General features: G+C 39.1%; 1 protein-coding gene across 6 annotated transcripts in view; it reads right to left on the reverse strand.

The window, feature by feature from the left end:
* Nucleotides 1-25,360, reverse strand: part of atxn2 (ataxin 2) — a 102,614-nt gene that overhangs the window by 56,404 nt on the left and 20,850 nt on the right. For all 6 annotated transcript variants that reach the window (XM_072587553.1, XM_072587554.1, XM_072587550.1 and 3 more), the window contains exons 2-5: nucleotides 24,959-24,995; nucleotides 13,430-13,489; nucleotides 9,102-9,173; nucleotides 6,604-6,763 (exon numbers count right to left, since the gene is read on the reverse strand). In XM_072587553.1, coding sequence (XP_072443654.1) covers nucleotides 6,604-6,763; nucleotides 9,102-9,173; nucleotides 13,430-13,489; nucleotides 24,959-24,995 — 329 coding nt within the window. The remainder of the gene's footprint in view (nucleotides 1-6,603; nucleotides 6,764-9,101; nucleotides 9,174-13,429; nucleotides 13,490-24,958; nucleotides 24,996-25,360) is intronic.

A 25,360-nucleotide genomic window follows, 5' to 3' on the forward strand; every position in this document is an offset into this window, starting at 1 on the left:
GTTCACATCAGAAGTTCAGTTTTTCTCATTTAACCCACACAGGACTGGCTCGTGGGGCTGCATGATTAAATAACCAATTTTACAGAATCTAGCAAAACACATTTATTGTTTGGTACACAGCTTAAGCAGCTTTAAACCTATCCAACAACTTTTGGTAGGACTGGCAAAACCAGATAATTACAGAAAAAAACATGTATTTTTAGAAGATTTCCCTACAACTAAGGAAAATTCAAACCATTCCTTTTTATAGGATTTAACATTTTAAAATCCTCTTTGCATTCTCTCTATTGATAAAGAATTTTAATTTGAATTTATCATCTTTATCACATTAATAAAGTAAATTAATTTATCTTGCTGACACTGAAATACATTCTTACTTGCTGTAAAATGATTAAATACATAAAGGATGGTAGTACCACTGAATGTTTCAATAAAAACGTGGAGTCCTTGCAAATAAACTTCTTACAAATGTTTCAACAGGTTCATTAACACCTTCAACTGCTTCTATGTTTATAAAGTTGCTAACATTGCTGAGAAATTGAAAAGTTGATCCAGTTCACTCTGGTTTAAAGATTATTTTGAACTTCAGAAAACAAAACTGTGTTGACCTTAAACTATATTATACCCACATATTTTTCAACAAAACTAAATTCAAGAAAGGCTGAGATCTAGATTAAACCTTAGTTTGAAAAATTTGTAACTATGATTTAGAAGAGTATAAACTTTTATACTTGCTGCTCTACATCACTTTTCAGTTATTCCTTCCAAGGACCTGCTGAGACTAAATCACGTATGTTTATTATTTCAATTGCACCGTTGAAGGAACTCAGTTATGTCCTAAAATTAAAATCTTATTTTGTTGATTGCCTTTCACTTCTGATCACTTTATTCTCCCTATCAACTTGATTCCAGAAGTCTCTGTATTCATTCTTTTAACTAAATACGTATGTTTGATAGTTTGTATGTTTAACAATTTAGTTAATGAATAGTGCACCACAACTTAAGACTCAATATTCTTTGGACTAAATACATTTATTCAGCTCAGAAGATGGAGAACGCAAAACAACAAACGATAAGCTTCTCAAAAGGGTCTTGACCAATTAAGGTCCAAGGGTAGGTTAATAAAGTGTACAGGACTGTGGACTTTATAAACCGAAGCATAGGCTGGAAATCATGATATACAATAAAAAAGGTTGAGCCTTCAACTGGAGTATCAGAATTGAAGTACTGTATCCAATTCTGAACACATTCTGGGAAAGATGCAAAGACATTCACAAGAATGATTCTATAGATTAGTAAACTCAGTTATGTGAATAGGTTTGAGAAGTTGAGGCTGCTGTCCTTGGAGAAGGCAAAATGAAGAGATTTGATAAAGATACCTTGAATCACAAAGGATATAGATAAAGTAAAAATTGTACCCTTTGGTAGAAGGATCAAAACAAAAGTACATCAATTTAAGGTGACTTAAATTGATAAGCAAAGCAATGAGAAGGAAAACCTTTTTTATGCAGTTATTTAAAATAAATTACTTCCTTATACCTGTGCATCACTAATGGGGAACAGTTAGCTAGACTGCTAGATTGCAACACTGAGTGGTGCCAACAGCATGGATTCAATTCCCATACTTGCTGGGGTTACTCACGAAGGACCACTTGAAGCATGGTGGCCCTCTGGTTAAACCACCAGTCAGCTCTAATTGGAGGGAAACTCTCAGGTCCTGCAAGACTTTGGAGACTTCAAATATCGCTGGCAAGGTCAGTATTTATTCTTCATCCCTAATTGCCTTTGTGATGGTGAGACCCTTCTTGAACCACTGCAATCTATCTGGTCTATGAACATCAACACAGTAATAGTAAGGGAGTTCCAGGATTTTGACACACCTCCACAAAGTGGTATAGTTCCAAGTGAGGATTACGCGCAACTTGGAAGGAGTGTGTGTTAAGAGTTCCTATTCCCTGGTCCTTGTCTTTGCAGGTGGCAGAAGTCTAAGATTTGTAAAATGCTGTCACGAAAGGACTTGGGAGTTGCCACTGTGCATTTCTTGAATGGTGTTCACGGTTGCCACTACACACTAGTGGTGAAAAGTGTTTCTTCAGTGCCATTGGAGCGGAACTAGCCCATGCAAGATGACAGTATTCCAATATGCTTCTGAACTGTAGGTGAATGAGAAGCTTTGGTAAGACAGTTATTTACCCCAGAGTATACAGTCTCTGATGTGCTCTGACAGGCATAGTATTCTTCCTACTAGTTGAGCTGTGTATCTGGTAAATGGTAAACCCAAGGATGGTGGTGGTTTGGATCTGAAATGCACTTCCTGGGAGTACAGTGGAGATGGATTCAATAGGGGCTTTCAAGAGACAAAGAAGAAAAAACTGACAGGACTGCAGAAAAAAAAAAGGAGGAATGGAACTAGCTAAGTTGATCTTGCTAAGAACTGGCAGGGACATTGTGGTATTTCAGTAGCCATTCCACATGAAATTAGAAAACTGGAATTAAAGACCAACTTTAGAATTAGATAATTTGCAAAGTACATGCAACCTCTATTTCTGAATAAAAGTTGTTTCATTCATTCCATTGTGATATTAAAGAGTTATTTTGCTCTGCTGACCTGCAAGAAATTGAATGCCCCCAGATAGGGTGGAATCTTATAGGTGGAATGTGGGAGGTTTACATTCCCATCCCTTACCATTCAGGGATGATTTACATTGTCATCCCCTATTCAGAGATCATAAAGAACATTATGGTTTAAACTGACTACTCCCTGCAGTTTAAAAAAAAGCAATTTACACCAGATCTGGCCATGAAGGGATAATTTGCATTACATTGTTTCTGGAGGTGAGGTGGTCACTGCATTGTATCTTGAGTGGCATGTAACTGTGAGGGACTGACTAGAGGTTGTCTTGTGATCTTTATCAACTGTGATGTAAAGATTTTGTATAAAGGAAGGACTGTTTCCTTTGTTCAGAGAGCGCTTCCCTGGACACACCTCAAGCATGGTGAGGTGCGTTCAGAGTTTCTCCAAAGTTTGTATTGTACTGTGCTTAATAAAATTTGGTTATTGTTCACTGAAGTTGGCATGTTGCAGTAGCATCAAGTGCCTAAGAACCTCAAGAAAAAAAGCGCTTAACACCATGCGGCATTACTTTCCCTCATCGAATAGCAATAAATTAGATAATTGCTCTGGAGAGCCCGGACCAATCTTCTGATGGCTACTCAAAGCCAGTGAAATGTGAAAATTGTCCACCAAAAACATAAAATAACATATCAACAGCAACAAACATAGGTCAACTCCTGCCAACTTCCATGCTCAGGCAACAAAGTAACAATGCTCAGGAAAGTGTAGCTTTCTCAGGTGCATGGTTATTTTTACATTAGTAAGTTAATTTACAATCAGACACTAAGAACATGAGAACAAAAAAACCTTACCACAGAAAGAATTTTCTTTGCATGTGCACTGGTAGCATTTTTAATGAAAGAACAAAGCATCGAGATTGAACAGTCTTTTAAAGGGCTATAACTTTAGACCAACTTTAAAGCTTCCAGCTACATAGCAACACAAAAGGATGAATATTGTTTTGAGGCGTCAAGCAGATTGATCAGGCTTCCAGTAATTATTTCAATTGTAACCTTTAAAATTTTAAAAACAGAACAAATGTATTTGGTTTCATGGCAAATGAGACTGTAAGGGGGAAAAAGTGGGTGGTCATCAAAATCAAATACATACCACTTCTTAGCCCCTATGGCCTAACTTGTCCATGCTGACCAGGTTCCCTCTACCAAACTGGATAAGAGAAGGTTGCATTCAGCACCAGATGGTATATGGCCAGCAGGGAGTCCAGAAAGTGGGTAATAACCTTGAAGGAGACCTGTACCTAACTCAATCATCGCAAACAACGTGGTTTGTATTATTCCTCTTGGAGGATATAAACACTGACTTGGAGAATTTATTGCCTCTTTTGTCAATTGTGCTGCATATATACCTCAGAGGACAGAATTTTAACATACCATGCAAAAGGTGTTACCTCTGGTGCAGCTATAATAAAGTGCAAAGGTACGAGCGATGGGATGTGGCAACAACTTAAAAGTAATTTTCTACTTTACAAATGATATATCTATTTAACTTGTCAGAGCATGAAAAAATAAAATACGACACCAAGCTATTTAGTGTTATTAATTCAGATAGCTAAAAGCTTGGTCTAAAGAATGCCCTAAAAGAAAGATAAAGAGAAAGTTCCAGAGCAAGGGCACAATCACCAATGGTGGAATAAATAAAACAAAGATGCTAGAGAAGTCAGGATTAAATGAACGCAAATAACTTGGAAGATTCTGGAAATAGGGTGGAAAAAGTCCACAAAGAAATTTAAAAAACAAGGATAAAAATTTTAAAATCAAGCTTCTGCTTGACCAGGAGTTAATTCAGGTCTGTTATTAGATGATGGCAGCTGAATGGGATCTGATGAGTTACAAAATAGGTAAAGTGTAGGATGACCTGAAGGTGAATGTTAACTGTGGAAGGCTAGCCAGTAATGTGCTGCAATATAGAAGTTTAATGGGAACCATGGCTTATATTTGCATTTCGGCAACAGAACCTGAGGCAAGATTTAAGTTGGGCAATATGGACAGGCCTACTGCTGTTGTAATTGTATAGTCAGAAGTTAATCTCAGGGACAAATACATCACAGTCTGGTTTCGTTTGAGACAGGTACCAAAGAGAGAAAAGGGGTCAAGACAGGGGAATGGAGTTGTTCTGGGGACTAAAAACAATGGCTTCAGTATTTAATTAGAAGAACTTTCTGATCTAATACTAGATTTTGACAAGCAGTCTAATAATTGAGTATTGGATGTTAGGTAAGCAATTGGTTAAGTAAACCACAGTACAGGAGTCTAGACATTGATGAAGTAATACTGGGTGTCCTCAGCATGCATGTAAAAACGAATCGATGCTTATCATTTAGTCAAACTGGTAAATATTGGAAAGAATAGTGGTGCACAGTTGGAGGAAAAGGCAATGAGAACAAATATTACATCTAGATAGAACCCTCAATTATTCTAGGAGCAGAAAAACACGTGAACAAACCATACCAGGAACATTCAATCCCTTCAAAACTATTCTACCACAGTCAATGAATCACCACCTCAATAATTAACACATTTCACCAAAGACAAGTCGACCAGGCGTAGAATTTCTGTGAGAAAGTGAGGACTGCCAATGCCGGCGAGTCAATCGAAAAATGTGGAGCTAGAAAAGCACAGCAGGTCAGGCAGCATCCAAGGAGCAGGACAGTAGACGTTACAGGCACAAGCCCTTCATCTGGAGTGAGGCAAGTTGAAAGGGACTGAGAGATAAATAGAAGGGCGGGGCTGGGGTGGGGTTAGCTGGGAAGGTGATAGGTGGATGCAGGCGGGGTGGAGAGTGAGATAGGTTGGTGGAGAGGGTGGAGCAGATAAGTAGGAAGGAAGATAGACAGGTGGGACAGGTCAAGAGGGCAGTGCTGAATTGGAGGGTTCGATCTGGGATGAAGTTGGGGGGGGGGGCGCAGAATTTATAAACTAATGAAGTTGATGTTGACGTGTGGTTGAAGGATCCCAAGGTGGACAATGAGGCATTCCTTCTCTAGTCATCAGGTGACTTGGATTTGGCAGCAGGACAAAAAACCCCACTGCCCTGTGGCCGATCACTTCAACTCCCCCTCTTACACCACCAAGTACATGCTAGTCCTGGGCCTCCTCCACCGCCAAATCTAATCCACACAAATGGAGGAAGAACACCTCATCTTCCGCCTCGAGACCCTTCGACCAGATGCCATCAATGTTGACTTCACTAGTTTCCAAATCTCCCCATGCTCCATCTCATCCCACTTCCAGTCTTTAATGTGGCAGTGCCCTCTTGACCTGTCCATCTTCCTTCCCACCTATCATAATCAATTATGCCTGAAGAGTCAATTCTTATGCTCCTTGGATGCTGCCTGACCTGCTGTACTTTTCCAATGCCACACTTTGATTGTGCTTTTCCAGTGCCATACATAGAATTTTTGTGGACAAAGGATAGAGTACCAGACATAAAGTATCGGTACATGAAGATCTAACAGGTATTTCAAGAAACTTAACAAGGAATATCAAATTGTTGCAGCAGTAGTTTGAGATTTTGGTGATAACATATTTAAAGTAGTAAAAATCAAAACCTAAAGATATTTATTTCTGACAATGTTGCAGCTCAGCTCCTCTTAAATGGAAATTCTCATTATACTTAATATTTAATCTGTTAAAAAAATGTAAATGCTCATGATTGCATTTCACCACCCTTCCCAAACTGTTGAGATACTAAAAAGTGGCTCTCTTTTACTTTGTGATGGTAAGTGCTCCATGCTGAGTGTCAATATAAAGTTCTTTTAGCCGTATTCCAGAACAGAAAAAGATTAGATTGTCACTTCTCTGAAAGTGTTATATTTTATCCACAGTTCATGTGGAAAATAGGGCTTAAATTCCCTCAATTAACATTCCAATTCTGAACCTTCCCAGCAAATTAATACACTGTAAAACAAATTTTAATGTGAAATAAAAGTTCAACTTGTAATTATTTGTAACAAGTTAGAAAGTCAATACCTCTTCTTGCATAACTTAAGTCTACATCTTTAAAATGCAGCATTACGACATCTGCAGATTTAAAAATGATACTTTCAACAATATCTTCACGCTTTGGTCCCAGTTCTCGTGAACTGGATTCAATATTCTTTCGGTGAGCAGCATCAAGCACCAAGTCACACTGGAAAAACAAATTTCAAAGAGAAGAAATCGCAATAAGCAAAAACCTTGACAAACAACAGCATAGTATTGTTCATTTCCAAAGTATCATGCTTATGATGAAATTAATATTACTTTTTTAAAAAGTTATGCACAATGTAAATGGTAGAAATAGGAAATTTAATCAAGTGAAAATATCCAAATACATCTTTAAAACAAAATTAATTCTCTAGTTGTGTTCTAATAGCATTCATCCAGAATAACCCTGATATTCCCCAACGTAGCATCCAACTGCTTCTTCAATGATTGTCTTCAACACTACCTGCAAATTCATCCTTCATTGAGCATTCTTTGAGTGAAGAAATCCCCATTAACTGTCCTTACGTTTCTTCCCTGGCTTGAGCAGCATTATTAATAAAAAGTTGTCCTTAAGGTAAGCGCGTTACCAGAAAACCCAGCACATTATGGTCTAGCAATAAGTGAAGTTGAATTTTGATGATGAGCCATCCTAAGCCATTTCAGAGGACAGTTAAAAGTCACCTACACTATTCAGATCTTAGAGGTGGATATAGGACAGATCATACAAGGCAAGTTTTGTTCTCTAAACAATCTCTAGCCTCCCTAGACATGAGTGGTCCAGCTGCATCTGTTTTACGGCAATCTGACAGTTATATGATCACTGTTACTAATATTGACCTGTCTACTCAAGACTTAACTAAAGACAAATACTTCTTCTACAGTCATGGTATGAGTTCATGAGATCAGCTCTCCACATTGTTCGTTGTTCCCATTCAAGTTCAACAGTTAGGTGTGGGAGTGAAAACATTTTTCCAATATTGTCTCAGGATCAAACTGGCAGCTATCATCTTTGCTTACGTTGGCCATTCTTACACAATTACTAAACCGGTTCTGACATTGTACAGCTGACAGTAAACCGGTGGAGTTGACATGGACTACTATTATTCCTACTTTTCATAACATCTACATCATTTCAAATTATGCCTACTGTTCCAAGGAGCTGATCCTTTCCTGTCATTATTTCAAGCAACCGAATCTCCATTAAGGCTTCAAATTGGAGATCATGCCAATGGTGCACCAGAAGGTCGTCTCCTTCCTAAGAATTTGACTGCAGTTTAATATTCACGCTGAATTTCCACAAATTAACTGCCCCTTGTCACAATGACGACAATTTATACACAGCACTTATTCCCCTACCAGGGATCCTTCCCAGTAGTGAGCTTAGGGACAGGATTGATATTCCAGTTGTTCTTCCAACTTTTGGAAATGGGACAAGGTTAGAGCAGTAGGCAGTTCTACACTGTAGCAAGAAAGCCATATTGCTGAGAAATCAGGTATCCTACATAATTAAATTTAATTTTTAAAAGGTCTGCAAAAGGATAAGCTGGTACATAGATAATGAATCAAACTTTACTGATTGCCAAAACACTTGATGGATTTCTATATTTCAATCTGTTTCCATGTCATTTTATTCTTCATTTGAAGTCATGCTGATGTACAATAAATATTAATTTCACTGGCCACAGGATGTTAAATATGACAATAAAACACTACAAAACAACATTTCCACCTGGTGGATTCCAAATAACAGTTGGAGTGTTTAACTGTCTGTACTGATACACGGAGAACCAAATGATAAACAGCACCCACCCAATAGTTAGATGTAAGAAAAGTGGCAAACTTGTTGGCAAGATGGAACTATTAGTTCTGTTACAATTAATAGTTTCAAGTACAAACAACAATTTAGATTGTTGCTACAAATTGAGTTCAAAGTTTGGGAGAAGATTTGTAGCTCAGGTGCTAGTTGTTGTGGTTCTGTTCGCCGAGCTGGGAATTTGTGTTGCAAACATTTCGTCCCCTGTCTAGGTGACATCCTCAGTGCTTGGGAGCCTCTTGTGAAGCGCTTCTGTGATGTTTCCTCCGGCATTTATAGTGGCTTGTCTCTGCCGCTTCCGGTTGTCAGTTCCAGCTGTTTGCTGCAGTGGCCAGTATATTGGGTATCTGACACATGGTGGAAGGATTCAATTCTTTCGGCATTCATGCAAGAACTGGAGTTGTTCATATGTGGCACTTAGGCGGTTGGCACAGGATTCCCATTTCCTGGCTTGTCTTAGCCAGGTGTTCAAAATTTGGAGTATATTGGGCATCCAAGGAGCAGTTGAATTGACATTTCGGGCATGAGCCCTGAAGAAGGGCTCATGCCTGAAACGTCGATTCTCCTGCTCCTTGGATGCTGCCTGACCTGCTGTGCTTTTCCAGCAACACATTTTCAGCTACATTAAATTTTATTATGATAATGTGTAATTTAAGAATCTGAAAGATATATAAAACATCTTGCTTACCTTGGGACTGTAGGTCTTAAAAACACCTTCATATATTCCACCATTTTTCACCTTTAGTTCACATTTTGCACCCTGTAAGGTTGGACATAACGAATGAAGTCAGATAGATTAAGTTGCACCTTTGCAGTCAAATTCTGTTGTTGACAATTCTCAAAATTGTTATATTTTTGAATGCCATTACAGTAATTTCAATTTCATAGCAACAATCTTCAAACAAACATTTTCTCAAAGAAACCTATTTAATTCCAACATACTTTGTAATCTATTCGAGCTGAAAGAAGAGGAACAAAAAAGTAATTACAGAATAATTCAGATAATGATATATAAATTATGAAGGAAAATTGTATCCAGTTGCAAGGCTGGCAGACCGAGGAGGGATCTGTCTGAGCTGCAGAGTTTGTGGGTAAACTTGAAACTGTACTTCAATTTAGTAAAGATGAATAGTTAGCATTTTTGTGCTTTACTTGCTGTTCGATTGCTATGAAAATAAAGGTGGTTGGATGTAATTTTTCAATGTTTTGTAAGTGAAACCTGAGTCAAAATTTCTTTGCTAACCACTGCTAGAGTATGCAAAAGTCAGCATTAAGTGGTGTTGCTGACTTAAAGATACAAAATGAAAGTAGTTTCAAGTCCTCCGTAACTATTTTATTATGGCAAGATGATCAAGATTGTACATCTGTGCCTGACCTGGGTACATGTGCTCCAGCGGATTCAATCAAGTTAGATATCAAATGACAAATCTACATTACTCCTGCTATCATATATTAGGCTAGTAAAACAGGAACAAATCAGGCAGATGAACAAATGATCCACAGAACAATATTTAAAAAGGGAAAGGGTTTTGATTTCTGGAGCACAGGCATCAAGTCCCAGCACAGTTAAACGGCTCAGCAAATGGGAGCTTCAGTTAAAACTAACCGAATTCCAAGTTCCTTATAGGAAAGTAAACAGAACAGATGATTCAAATTTGTAAATTCTGCTGCGTGACAGCTAATAGCCTGCCAACCATAAAATCACTGTGGGGCACATCTGACAAACTCTTGATATTTCAATCGGTAATGGAAGGGCCATCAAGTCATTGTTAAATTCCAACCATAGCATCCAATACATCTAACTGACAGGTAGATTGAGGATTGAATTAAGATCGCAAATGTCTTATTGCCACAGCATTTCCTCCTAATTCCCAACAAAGAAAATGGCACCGAAAATTGGGTTCAGAGATACATGCATCAAAGTAGTGACATTGGCACCAAATTGACCAACTAACCGACATTAGATAATGGCAGAAATGTGATTCACACAATCATGGGTCAAACTTTCACCCCTGAAATGCAAGGAGAATTTGGGGTAGAAGTGATTTTATCAATTCACTAACCTGAAAAGCTTCTGAGAATTTATGGTGAAAATAGATTCTGAAACCCACCTGTATAATGTGCTCCCAAAATGATCACAGATTTTCATTTCTTGATTACGCACAGGAGTATGCTGCAGTACCATTAACTTAGGCGGTTTTTGTTTTCTTTGACTGTAATTAAGGCTCGTAATACAGCCATACTATCTAATCTTTGCCCAATGACCATAAGTCCTTTTAAAAATATATTTTGATATGTAAGTGGGCAAGACAAATTCTTCAAGCATATGGTGGAGAGCTAAGAACATTGTACATGAAAAAAAGTGAAAGGTTGTTATGGACAGAATTTTCTTATCCCTGGAGTAGAAAGGAAGGAGATTAACAAGAAAGGTGGCTAAGAAAAAGGAAGCAGGGAATGAAGAGTATTGAAATATTTATTTTGCAATGCTTTACGCATTTGCAAGTAAAGTTGGTTAATTACCATATGCTGCAGCCTTAAAATCTTTGCATCAAGTAGGGCCAGATGAGGGACTGAATATTCATAGCTGGATATATTTTTAAAGAGCCGACAAACCAGATTTTTACCAGGGTCAGAGGGTGCCTGAACATAAGGTGCTGACACTGCAACACCTTTCCATCTCCGCATTTCCCCATCTCCCCCCCCCAGAACTTGAGAATTCAGAAATTATTCATTCAGAATAAAGAGCAAAGGAAATGCCACCAAAGTATGACAGTTAGGTGATTTAAGCAGAGTCCATCTCAACATACAAAAACAGCTTCTGAAGAGATTACTCTAAAACATATATAAAAACAGGCCAACTTCGTGGAACTCAGATTACTGCTCTCAAGAATGTTAGGTGGATTGGCTATGCTAAATTGTGCCTAGTGTCCAGGGATGTGCAGGTAAGGTGGGTTAACCATGGGAAATGCAGGATTACAGAGATGGGGTGGGCCAGGATGGAATGCTCTTCAGAGGTTCAGTGTGGACTCAATGGCCTGCTTCCACACTATTGGGAATCTGTGATCTGTGAATGTCAGCCTCTTTCAAGTTGTAAATTCAATATACTTTAATCAATCTACATAAAGGGAATGAATATCCAGCAAAAATACCCAAAAGTGTTTACGGATGACCCACAACTGGACTATACTGCTATATGTTGGGCAAACAATAATATTTGGTGGTGGGAAATGCCAAATTGCCAGTTAATTCTTTGGGGGGGGGGGGTGCGAGAGAGGGGGGGGGGGGGGGGGGCGAGAGAGGGTGAGAGGGTGAGAGGGTGAGAGGGTGAGAGGGTGAGAGGGTGAGAGGGTGAGAGGGTGAGAGGGTGAGAGGGTGAGAGGGTGAGAGGGTGAGAGGGTGAGAGGGTGAGAGGGTGAGAGGGTGAGAGGGTGAGAGGGTGAGAGGGTGAGAGGGTGAGAGGGTGAGAGGGTGAGAGGGTGAGAGGGTGAGAGGGTGAGAGGGTGAGAGGGTGAGAGGGTGAGAGGGTGAGAGGGTGAGAGGGTGAGAGGGTGAGAGGGAGAGAGGGAGAGAGGGAGAGAGGGAGAGAGGGAGAGAGGGAGAGAGGGAGAGAGGGAGAGAGGGAGAGAGGGAGAGAGGGAGAGAGGGAGAGAGGGAGAGAGGGTGAGAGGGTGAGAGGGTGAGAGGGAGAGAGGGAGAGAGGGAGAGAGGGAGAGAGGGAGAGAAGTCTGTAAGGGGGTGCGTGGGAGTGTGAGCGCGTGCATCTGTGTGTATAGGAGTGCCTGAGTATCTGTGTGTGTATAGTGCAATGGTGGTCACCTGCAATGTGACATGAACCCAAGGTTGAGGCCCTCCCTATGGGTACCAAACTTAGCTATCAGCCTCTGCTCGGCCACTTTCTTCTGCTGCCTGTCCCGAAGTCCACCGTGGAGGATGGTCCCCCGATGGTCCAGGACATTCAGCATTGGACCTTCGGGTGACCATCCGCCAAGGTGGACTTCAGGACAGGCAGCAGAGAAAAGTGGCCAAACAGAGGCTGATAGCTAAGTTCGGTACCCATAGGGAGGGCCTCAACCTTGGGTTCATGTCACATTACAGGTGGCCACCATTGCACTACACACACATACAGATACTCCTACACACACAGACACACATATACAGACACCCACACACACCCTTACAGAGACACACTCTCAACACATGCACCCCCTCATAGACTTAAGACACTCTGCACACACACACACTCAACCCCCAACCCAGACAGACAGAGACACACAAACACACAAAGACCCACATGCGCACACATTTTGTGGGGTGAATTTGTACTTGCAGGGTTACTTGTACTTTGCTCAAAAACTGCATGCATTCATGTAAAACTGCGTTATCTCACTTTTTAGATTAGAATCAATCTAAACATCAGGTCATAGACAGAGAACACAGGGGGCTAACACCTTCAACATTTTGTCAAGCTATCACCATTGTTAACAACTAAACTGAGAATGCAACATTTTAAAAAAAAGTTTTGTGATTTACACATGAAAGTGAAACAATCATGATATTCTAACAGATGAAAGGCTTAACAGACAATCAATTTTTCAATGTATAATTTCAGTTACATCACACTGTAAATTTTTGCTATAAATTCAGTGATAGGATTCAACCCTCCACTATCACCTGATGAAGGAGCGTCGCTCTGAAAGCTCGTGTGCTTCCAATTAAACCTGTTGGACTATAACCTGGTGTTGTGTGATTTTTAACATCAGTATTAACCTAGCTAAGATTCATTCAAACAAACAGGGGATCTAGAAACTTACTTTCACCAAGTTATTGAGATATGGAACATTTTACAACAGAAAGGCTATGTTACCATCAAAAATAGTATTTGAAACAAATGCAAGTTTACAAAAAAAGAGAGGCAAAACACCAGTATTAGTGTAGAAAGATGCACTTACGCATTCTTTCAAGCAAACAATTTTGCTAAGAATTAAGTTAAAATCTTATGCATAAATGCATACTTACTACAACTGATGTAAGAATGTGGACCATACGCATGTTTGCATATATTCCATCATATGGAATCTGTAGAGGGACAAAATTAAAGATATATTAATTAGCATGTTAAAATTTACTTTCCTAAGTTAATTTATGTTTTGATGGACCATAAGGAAGTTAAAAACCGTATTCAGGACTCAGTAAACAAATATCTTCCAAACAATTCATTGACCACCATTACCAATTAATATAGCAAATATTATCAAATAGACCGATGTTGTTTCAAGCTGGTTAGAAAGCACAAACATGCATGAAAACCTCAGGTGGTCTTTATTCAGAGATGAGTAGGTTTAACAACCCACAACAATGTTACAGGCAAATCAGTGAATTACAATTATGAATCTGTTTTTAAAAAAAGTGCCTGTCATGCAACCTTTTCAAAATTATAGAATATCCTAACTGTAGCAAAATTTTATTCAATCCATTCAATTCTTCTTCAAGCACTGCAATGTTTGCCACAAAACAAAAGTACTTCTCTCCATTCTGGTTGTAGGGACACAACTATACAAACAGACAAGTTGTAAAAACTAAATAACATCCCCCAAGAAAGATTCATTTACCAACACTTTGACCCTAATTAGCCCAAATATCACCATGTTTGTGATGCTCAAACTATCTTCCCAGAGAAAACCATACAGGTGCATTTTAAATATTTTCTAAGAGCTCCAAAAAGGATCGAAACAAAAATAGATTTAATGATTTTGTTCCAATCTGACACATTTAAAAGAGCCACAACAGAGTGGATAGTTGACCCAAAGTCAACACACAAGCTTATTACGCTCTCTATATATATCAAAGCATTTTTTGATCCAGTTAAAAGTGTTAAGTGGAGGAATTCAAATTTTAAAAATGGAATGCGAAAGGTAATTTTGTGTACGAATATAAAACAGATAGTGAGTGCTTCATACCAATGAACTATTATTGGTCTATTGCATCAGAATTACGATATTAAACTACAGTCGACAAATACAAGTGCTCCTTTGGGTGGCAAGATTTCTTAGTAATGGCTCAACCAGCCCCACATATCCTCAGTAAAGGTATCAAATAGATACATTAGATTTTTTTTTGTATGACAGTCAAGCTCTCTCACCTTGAAAATTTAATGGCTTTTGCAACATTCATTACTGTTTTTAAAATAATTCAACTGCACTTCAACAACCGTGTAGCAACCAACTCAACAATCTACATCAGTACAGGTAGTTTCCTCTATAACATGACGGTTGCATTCTAGTGCAACCCTGTGTTACAGAAAAATCGAGTTTTAGAAACAGCGTTTGAAGCATTGGTGTAATCACGTTGCAGCCAACGTAAGTTTTAAAAAGTTTGTGCTATAGAAACAATGTCCCAATTTGTCAATCGCGTTATAGCCAATTCACAAGAATGAAACTTGCATTATAACAGAATGACCTGAATTGAAGGCATCGGGTTTTAACATACCCTGTATAAAGATAAATAGTTTGTAATAAATCATGAGATACATTGTTATTGGCACAGAGTGAAGGGAAAATAAGTAACTACTGTCCCTGATCACTAACCAAAAATATTCATCAGAGAGGATGATATGAACATCGGTAGTGTAGAAAATAGTTAGAAGGATAGACAAAGGATTGACAGAAGGATATCAATAATGTGATCTGGTGGGCAGTATAGTGGTAAGTGGAATTCAACTGGAAAAATACAAGATTTGAGGAGAGCTAACAAGGGTTACACCATGAATGGCAGGACCCTGAAAAGCACTGAAGATCAGAAGGATTTTGATGTGCATATCCACAGATTCTTGAAGGTAGCAGGATAAATTGATACGGTGATTAAGAGGGACACAGAATACAAGAGCAAGGAGGCACTGTATAGAATGCTGGTTAGGCCACAACTGGAAGCATTCCATTCAGGTCTGGTCATCACACTGTAGAAAAGATGTGAATATATGAGAGAGACTGCAGAACAGCTTCACTTGGATGCTTCCTAGGCTGGAGGGTCTGAACTAAGGAAAGATTGGATAGCTAGGATTGTTTTCTTTGGAGGACCAAAGGTTGAGAGGGGGCCTGATAGAGCTAACAAAATTATACAGGAGCATAGTTAGGGTGACTAGAAGGTGAGGATCTGATACCTGAATACAGGTTGAGGTAAGTAGTTGTTGTCAGGAACAACCGCTTAACAGATGATAACCTAGGTGTTCTTAATAACCTAGGTGGCAATAAAATGGCTTCTCAATGCAAATAATATGACAAAATAGTTTCTAGGCTACAAATCGACAATTCTGCTAAAAGCTGCATAAACTGGCTTTTAACTCAGCTATAGTTGTATAATTGACTAACCAGTCTGACTCAATAGAAATTAGCAAACAACATTCCCTTGACAGCATAGAAATAACTAGACTAGATAAGACATTACTGGCCATCCTAACAGACCTTCAAATGCAGGTGCAATGGTTTGGTTAGTGAGATAAGAGTAGCCTGAGTGTTGGAAAACAAAGTTGGTTCCCAGGAAATATCACTGGACTAAGTAACTGTCAAATAAAGCAAAATAGTGTATTGATTGGCAATTGTTTGAATGTACTACGTGATCATAGACTTTTCTTTAAGAAAAGTATAAAAAGGTCTTTGTTTTAAGCCATGTGTGCATCTTCTCCGAGGAATACAGATGTACACAACCTCTGTTTCTGAATGCTCTGTACCTGGCTGTATGAAGAAATAAAGAATGAAGTCTTAAAGAACCAGACTGATTGCGAGTGCTTACTGACCAATCATGTATCATGGTTTTCCATTTTCATTTGTATAGCCTACAGTACAATGGGCCAAAAGCTAGAAAATGGGATTCAGCATAGTCAGATCTTTGGTGAATGGTGTGGCCTCCTTCAGTGCTGAGAAGTCCACAAGTCAAGAGTGAGGCCTGGATTGAATTTGTCTCTAATATGAATGCACTCATGGTCTGAACGTGTAAACAATTATGGACACTTGGGAGGAGATCCTCAAAGTAATCACCACCTGGACCACAAGAGGTCAATTACCCTCGGAACTGTGAAAAGGAAACATTCGAGGAAAATAAAGCCAAATAGTGTTACTTGAAAAACTCTTAATTTATCATATTAATATATTACACCTGCCACCTGTGTTCATTTGCTATGTTTGTTTTAGAATAAATACGCATGTGTAATTACTAGTTCATCACTATAACACTGCTGCAACATCAGAAGACACTAAATTATCTAAACGATCTGCATTAACAGCCAAGTACTCCTCTTCGAGTAGGGCACTTTTGCATTATTCCCTTTCAATCGGCTGCCTACTATTGAGGGTTCCTGTGATGCAGTCATCATTTCCCTACCTCAGAACAGGAGGCCCAGGTTCCAAGTCCCGACACTCCACAGGAGTGTAATAACATCTGTGAGCAGGTTGATTTGAAGATGATCTATTAGTAGTTATTGAGAAATAATTACAGTACTCCATCTGATAATTCAATATACTTCATAAACTGAACTGTTGTGGTTGATACTAGCTCTCAACAATTTAGACTTTGCAGTTTCAAAAACTTCCATTGACCAATGCTACTGAGGTGGAGCATCAATAATTATGGTGGGTGCAGATCTTGTTGCAACATTCTACAGCTCTACCAACAAAAAGATTTGAAATTCTGCCAATAATCAGTAATCTATTTCAAGTGTTGAATTAACATGGCACTACCTCCACCACAGGAGGTCTATATATACACAATAGATTCTACCTGGCAATGATAAACTGCAAAATGTATCAAAACAATGCAGTGGGGTGGGGGTTCTTGTGGTCCAATGATAGTGCCCCTAGCTCTGAGCCAAAAGGCCTCAGTTCTAGTCCTTGAGGTGTGTGTTAACATCTGAACAGGTTGATTAGAAAAAAAATAAAATAGGTGGGGTGGAGACTATTACTGCTTAAAAGCCTAAGCAATCCCAACCTATTTATCTTCATGAAACTTGTGCTATCAACAAAATGCAAAGTAACTCTTATAAAAATCAGGTTTAAACCTTTATTGAAAAAAAAACAAAGGCAGATCAATTTTAGCTAACATGAGCATTCAACAACAATTCAATAATTAAACAATCCAAGATAGATTCCCCAGCAAAAGCCAGAAAGAATACAAATCATATCGGACTGAAGTCTGAATTAGCTGTGTTTCTCACCACAACCAACTTATTCAACTTTGTCAGTTCTTAATTTCTGATTCTATATTAGCCTTTCATATTTTTCTCCCTTCTCTTCTACCAACATCTGCCAGTTCATCAGCTTTTGCAGACCAATTCAGTGTAATCCTAAAGATCTCTCTATTTCACATGCTTTCAATTTTCTTTCCTACTTGAAACTAAAAATAATAAATTGCCCTAGCAAAATATGTCCATATGTTCATTTATCATGAAGCTTCTTGACTTAACAGAAAGCCTACCAGTAAATTGCCAATGTACATCAGCATTAATTTGATGCAAAAAAATGTAACACAAAGAAATATACATACCCAGTCAGTGCCTATTTCCAATAAGCAACAGCAGTACACGCCTTCCGATTAACCCTAGATATTCTTTTGCATCTGGTTCTCTAACTTGAGTGAGTATCATTCCCAAGGGCAACACCAAAGTTAATCCAGTATTGTGCATGCAATGAACCATGGGCTCAATGCAGATCAAATAGGTTTAATCCCAGTTCTCAATGGTTTGCTGAATGCTGGATAAATTTGAGATTTACTTCAGCTCTTACATTTACATGCATATCTTTTAATTACATAGCTCTGTAATACTATGAAGAATACCTGATTTTTTTCAAAGATTGGGCCACATACCATTGTATTTTAGCAGAGATTTAATAGCTATGACACAAAAGTGGGATCCAGTTGAACTTCTTTAAAGTATCTGGGCAACTTTGTCCAAGTTAATACCATTTCCAGTTAAATTTAAACTGGAATCAATACAATGTCCACATAAGAAAACAAAATTTAAAATGCAGCAAGCATGTCTACCTTTAAACCACTTTCCAAGTAGAACATTTGAGCTCAAAAAACACTTCACATCCTGAATTTGTGGTACCTTCTTAGCACAAATCTAATCTTTACGAGTCAAAGATGGATAATTGGGTGCGAAAAAGATCTTTCATTGGACAATTTTCACTTCTAACCATGAAACTAGTGTACACATATAACCCCAACTACTCAGTCTGTTTTGATCTGTTTCATGAACTTTATCTAAGTTTCTACAGACAGCTTATTGATGTAATTATTTAATTTTCCAAAGTATTTTTGAATACTTTACAACCTGTATTCATGATGTGGAATTGCTAATTGTCCCTCCCACTATTAACTAAATTATCAATTTTCACTAATAAATGAGTTGCTTAACCTTATTAAATGTTGGCAAAACATTCAGCAAAGAGAAAATTTATCTGATATTGCACCTAACTTTCAATTTGAAGCACATCATCCAGTTTTGTATTAAATCTACATGTGCACAGGTTTTCTTTGACTGAGTAGTTGGGGTTATATGTGTACACCAGTTTCATGGTTAGAAGTGAAAGTTTTCCAACGAAAGATCTTTCAAGCACCCAAGTATCCATCTCTGACTTGTAAGAATTAGATTTGTGGTCATATATGCTACATATCCTCAGGATACAAACCTTCTCTGCCATATAAAGTAGTAAAGAACAACAATACAACACAGAAACAGGCCCTTCAGCCCTCCAAGCCTACTTCAACACTTTCCCCTTCCATATTGAATCTATCTTCAATTACAGGATCCACATCCCTCGATTCCATTCAGATTCACGTATTTGCCCAGGTGCTGCTTGAATTGTATCTAACTGTTTCCACCACCACCACCTCTGGCAGCATGTTCCAGACACTCACCATCCTTTGTGAGAAGGACATGCCTCGCACATCTCTTTGGGCAGCACTGCTGCCTCTCAGCACCAGAAACCTGGGTTCGATTCCAGCCTCGGGTGACTGTCTATGTGGAGTTTGCACAGTCACCCCGTGTCTGCGTGGGCTTCCTCCCACGGTCCAAAGATGTGCAGGTTAGGTCAACTGGCCATGCTAAATTCCCCATGGGGAGGTGTAGGTTAGGTGCATTAATCAAGGCCAAATATAGGATTGGGGAATGGGTCTCAGTGGGTTACTCTTCGGAGAGTCAGTGTGGACTTGTTGGGCCGAAGGGTCTGTAGGGATTCTAACTCTAATAAACTTCCTCTCCACCCCCCCTTGCACCTAGACCCTGTGTCCCTTTGTAACCTACCCCTCCAGCCTGGGAAAAAGCCTTGGGCTTTCCGCTCTATCCTTACATTCACAATCTTCTAAACTTCTATCAGGTCGGCCCCTCAATCTCCTGCATTCCAGTTAAAACAAACCCAACCTTTCTTCATAGCTAAAATCCCCCATACCAGGTAACATCCTGCTAAACCTTTTCTGTACCCTTTCCAAAGCAACCACATCCTTCTGGTAGTGTGGTGACAAGAACTGTACACAATATTCTAAATGTGGCCTAAAGTTCTATAAAGCTGCAGCATAACTTGTCTATCCTTACAGGCAAGACCCCTTCCAATGAAGGCAAGCATACTACAGGTATTTTTTTTACTACCTTATCTGCCCGCTCTGCCACCCTCAGTCATCTGTGGACCTGCACACCCAGATATCTCTCTATATCAATACTCCTAAGGGTTCGACCATTCACTGTATAATTCTCACCTGCACATAGCCTTCCAAAATGCATCTCCTCACACTCATTCAGATTAAACTCCATTTACCATTTTTCTGCCATTGCCTCCAACACATCTATATCCTGCAGTATCCCCTGACAATTCTCCTCACTATTCACAATTCATGTTTCTATCATCTGAAAACTTAATCATTAGACCAGCTATGTTGTCCTCCAAATCATTTATGCAGATCACAAACTGTTGTGGTCCCAGCACTGATCCCTGTGGAACACTATTCACAGCCCTCCATTCTGAAAAGCATCCTTCCACTGCTACCCTCTACCTCCTATGACTAAGCCAGTTCTGCATCCATCTTTCCAGCTCACTCTTGATACCATGTCAAAGTCGTGACTTCACTTTTTGTACCAGTCTGACATGTATTGGGCTCCCCCATCATTGACGATGGGGATATTTGTGGAGCATCCGCCTCCAGTGAGTTGTTTAATTATCCACCACCATTCATGACTGGATGTGGCAAGACTACAGAGCTTAGAGCTGATCCATTGGTTGTGGGATCACTTGGCTTCATCTACCACTTGTTGATTTGGCATGCAAGTCATCCTGTTTGATAGCTTCTCATTTTATATAAGCCTGGTGCTGGTCCTGGTATCCTCTTCTGCACTCTCCACTGAACCACAGTGATCCCTTGGACTAATGGTACTGACTGACTGATCCATCTTTGCCTCCTCCTGTCGCCTCCAGCATTACAGACACCAGTCTTCAGCCAATTCAATTCACTCCACACGATAGCAAGAACTGGAAGCATTATGGGCCCTGACAACAGTACTGAAGATGTTTCCAGATCTTGCCACTCCCCTAGCCAAGCTATTCCAGTATAGTTAAAGCAGTATAGTTAGGCATCTATGTAATAATGTGGAAAATTCCCAAATATGTCCTGCATAAAAAAAAGCCAACCCAGCTAATTACCACCCCAACAGTCTACTCGCAATCATCAGTAATGTGTTGGAAGGTGTCACAGTGCTGTCATGCAGCACCTAAAGTAGTAGTGGCTTTTCCCTATAGCTGCCAAAATGACAGTGAATAGCTTTAATGCTAGCATTCTGTACTAGTAGAAGCATTCTTTCCACATCATGTTGCTATGCCTATGACAAAGTCTTGTTTCCATTTCCCAATTGACTCTATATGTAATCATGTTGTTAACAAAACAAGAACTGCTGATTCTGTACAAGCTTTATACTGCAATTGTCTGAAAAGCAACAACTGACTGCTATATGGTAAAATGATTGCCATTTCATGAACCAGCGTCATTACAAGTGCATCTCAAATTCACTTTCCATTTCTATAGGACCGATATGCTTTTGCTCACCGCATAACCAGTTTTTACATAGAATAAGCAAGACAGAAACAAACCATTCAGATCAACTGGTCTGTATTCATAGTTATACTCACATGAGCCTCCTCCTCCTCTGATTACTCCAAGGGTAGCCTTCTACTCATTTCTCCTCCATGTGCTTAATATATCCCTCGTCAAAATCATCTGTGCTATTCACCATAACAACCATGGTCAAATAATTCCATTCTAACCATTTTAGGATTATTCTGACTCACGACTGAATTTATTAGAGACTAGTTTATATTTGTGTTTTTTTAGTTTTGGATGCAACCTCACCATAAACATAATAACTACATCTAATTGTAGAAAAACTTTCATAATCCTACACAATATGAAAGAGGTTCCTTGATCCTTTTGTCTGCACTATTTGTGCAAACTGCTTAATTTAATGCTAAATTTCTATGTGATCTTCAGAAGTATGCCATTGAAATGCTTTCTTATGCAAATAGACAGCAACTAGTTTTTGTTCTGTTCCATCCAGCAATATTCTACTTAATTTTAGAGATGATTTGATTGCTTATATATAAACTGGTATTTGCCCTTGGCTGGTATTTCTCTCATGATTTTATTATGGGCGGCACGGTGGCACAGTGGTTAGCACTGCTGCCTCGCAGCGCCGGAGACCCGGGTTCAATTCCCGCCTCAGGCGACTGACTGTGTGGAGTTTGCACGTTCTCCCCGTGTCTGCGTGGGTTTCCTCCGGGTGCTCCGGTTTCCTCCCACACTCCAAAGATGTGCAGGTCAGGTGAATTGGCCATGCTAAATTGCCTGTAGTGTTAGGTAAGGGGTAGATGTAGATGTAGGGGTATGGGTGGGTTACGCTTCGGCGGGGCGGTGTGGACTTGTTGGGCCGAAGGGCCTGTTTCCACACTAAGTAATCTAATCTAATCTAATAAACACCTCATGGTATTTGTTTTAAAGCTCATTAGTTACCTTCTTATGCTGCCTAAAGTTAAATTATTTAATCATGCAACATCATTACTTAGATATCTTAGCATATTACACTGAGGGGATCAGAGGATAGCTTCCTCGGTACTTTAAAAAGGAAACTTTCAGATCAGGAGACTGATGAGTACATAACCAAGTACATTAAATGCGTGGACATATTAAATAGCGTTGTTATGCCAGCATAATGGGAATTTTACATAGATATATTTATTTTACAGCACTACTTATTGCAAACTAGACTTCTGTACAATGAAAGAGTTTTATAAAGTATAACTAGCACCTAAATCATTGTTTCCATTACCACAATGGACAGCACTATTCTCCTGAAAATATTGCTGCTGGCAAAAGCCAGTAATGGACTGAACACATCTGCACAGGTCAACAACAAAGTTATTTTCAAGCCTGCAAAGATCTCATCAACTATTGTTAAAGAGATCACACAAAATTGGAGGGGGCTGGGGAGGAACTACAAACTAGACTTGAAAAATCATGATTGCTCCTGACTGCTCAACCAACTTCAGTTGAAAGTTCATTGCAGGATTTCAGAATTAGTTTTCTGGCAATACATGCTCACGTTGTTTTATACATAATCTAAATCTATATTAGTCATGATTTGGAAATGCCGGTGTTGGACTGGGGTGCACAAAGTTAAAAATCACAACACCAGGTTATAGCCCAACAGGTTTAATTGGAAGCACACTAGCTTTTGGAGCGCCGCTCCTTCATCAGATGGTTGTGGAGGGCACAATTGTCAGACACAATTTACAGCAAAAGTTTACAGTGCGATTTTATACATTGGTAGGGTAGGGCAGCACGGTGGCACAGTGGTTAGCATTGCTGCCTCACAGCACCACAGACTCTGGTCCAATTCCCGCCTTAGGCAACTGTGTGGAGTTCACACATTCTCCCAGTGTCTGTGTGGGTTTCCTCTGAGTGCTCCGGTTTCCTCCCACAGTCCAAAAATGTGCAGGTTAGGTGAATTGGCTGTGCTAAATTGCCTGTTAGGTGGAGGGGCAAATGTAGGAGAATTGGTCTGGGTGGGTTGCTCCTCAGAAGGTCGGTGTGGACTTGTTGGGCCAAAGGGCCTGTCTCTACACTGTAAAGTAAAGTAATCTAAAGTAATCTAAAGAATAATACCTTAATTGTTTGTTGAGGCTTTCATCTGTTAGAATACTATGATAGTTTCACTTCTTTTAAGTGTAAATCACAAAAACTTTTTTTAAGAAAGTTGCACTCTCTGGTTAACTGTAACAATGGGTGTTAGCTAGACAATATGTTGAAGGTGAAAATGTGTTGCTGGAAAAGCGCAGGTCAGGCAGCATCCAAGGAACAGGAAGAATCGACGTTTCGGGCATGGGCTTATGCCAGAGACGTCTATTCTCCTGTTGAAGGGCTTATGCCTGAAACGTCGATTCTCCTGTTCCTTGGATGCTGCCTGACCTGTTGCGCTTTTCCAGCAACACATTTTCAGCTCTGATCTCCGGCATCTGCAGTCCTCACTTTCTCCTCGAATAGTGTCTTCAACATATTGTCTAGCTAACACCCATTGTTACAGTTAACTGGAGAATGCAACCTTTTAAAAAAAAGGTTTTGTGAGTTACACATGAAAGAAGTGAAACTATCATAGCATTCTAACAGACGAAAGCCTCAACAAACAATTAAGGTATCATTCAATGTATAATTTCAGTTACATCACAATGTAAACTTTTGCTATAAATTCTGTGTCTGACAATTGTGCCCTCCACACCACCTGAAGAAGGAGCGGCACTCCGAAAGCTAGTGTGTTTCCAATTAAACCTGTTGGACTATAACCTGGTGTTGCGATTTTTAACTAAATCTATATTGGTTGTCACATTCAGCTAAATTAAAAACTGAACTGAACACAAAATAAATAAGGTGCCAAATGCAGCTACATGACTTAGGACCTGATGTTTGCTTTGATGAAGAAAACTATTAAAGCTTTCAATGCTTGTACATTTTTTTAGCTCCTTTCTAAAACTGAATGACAAAATACTCACAGGAACAACACCCTCTGCTGGATATTGGTAGACAGATTTTTGTTGCACATGGCAACCAATGCAAGTTTACTAATTACAAGACAAAAAAAATTAAAACAAAGGGTTGGAGACATTCTGATCTGGCAGTGTCTTGGGAGAGAGAAACAGCTAATAATTTGAGCCCAATGATTTGCCTTCATAACACCACACAAGACGACAAAATGCTACTTCACTGAAGACCATAGCAAAGTCATATTTTGGATTCCAATCATTTACAGTTTCTACAAATACAAAAAACCTGAATAGAATTAATTCAGCATGACAAGTTACTAGCATGGCAATACAAGTGTTCATAAGAAGTAGAGTCAAAAAATGTTCAATATTAAGTACTTAATCAACTTTTAGTGATGTGCCTCAAAATGCTAAATGTACTTAGCAGGTAGCAAAAATGCATTAAATTTAATAAAATTTATATGCAAAACTTTGTACTTACAGTAGACTGTGGAGGTCCCTTCCCACTGCTGCGTCCTCTGGAACAACATTACATTCACATTAGGATTTAAAGCATTAACAAGGCAGTATAATAATATTCTAAAATGTCTTGAAACCAGATCTGAACAGTTGAAACATTATCAGATATCATTTTCTCAAAATATCTCTTACATCAGGAAAAGGTCTGCACATATTTATATTCTAACAAATGCCTCTACATTCACAAAAGATTTTTTTATAAATGTGCACTCACAGACATGACAGCAAGAGCAGCCATTCTCACCAGTTTAATTCAAGCCAACATGATCGATTATAATAATCATACTAATTAACTTGAATAGATTTGAACACTATAACCTTGTGATATTCAAGATGAAATTCAAACAAAATCTTGGACAGACCA

Source organism: Chiloscyllium punctatum, chromosome 17, assembly GCF_047496795.1.
Source record: "Chiloscyllium punctatum isolate Juve2018m chromosome 17, sChiPun1.3, whole genome shotgun sequence".
Lineage (NCBI taxonomy): Eukaryota > Metazoa > Chordata > Chondrichthyes > Orectolobiformes > Hemiscylliidae > Chiloscyllium > Chiloscyllium punctatum.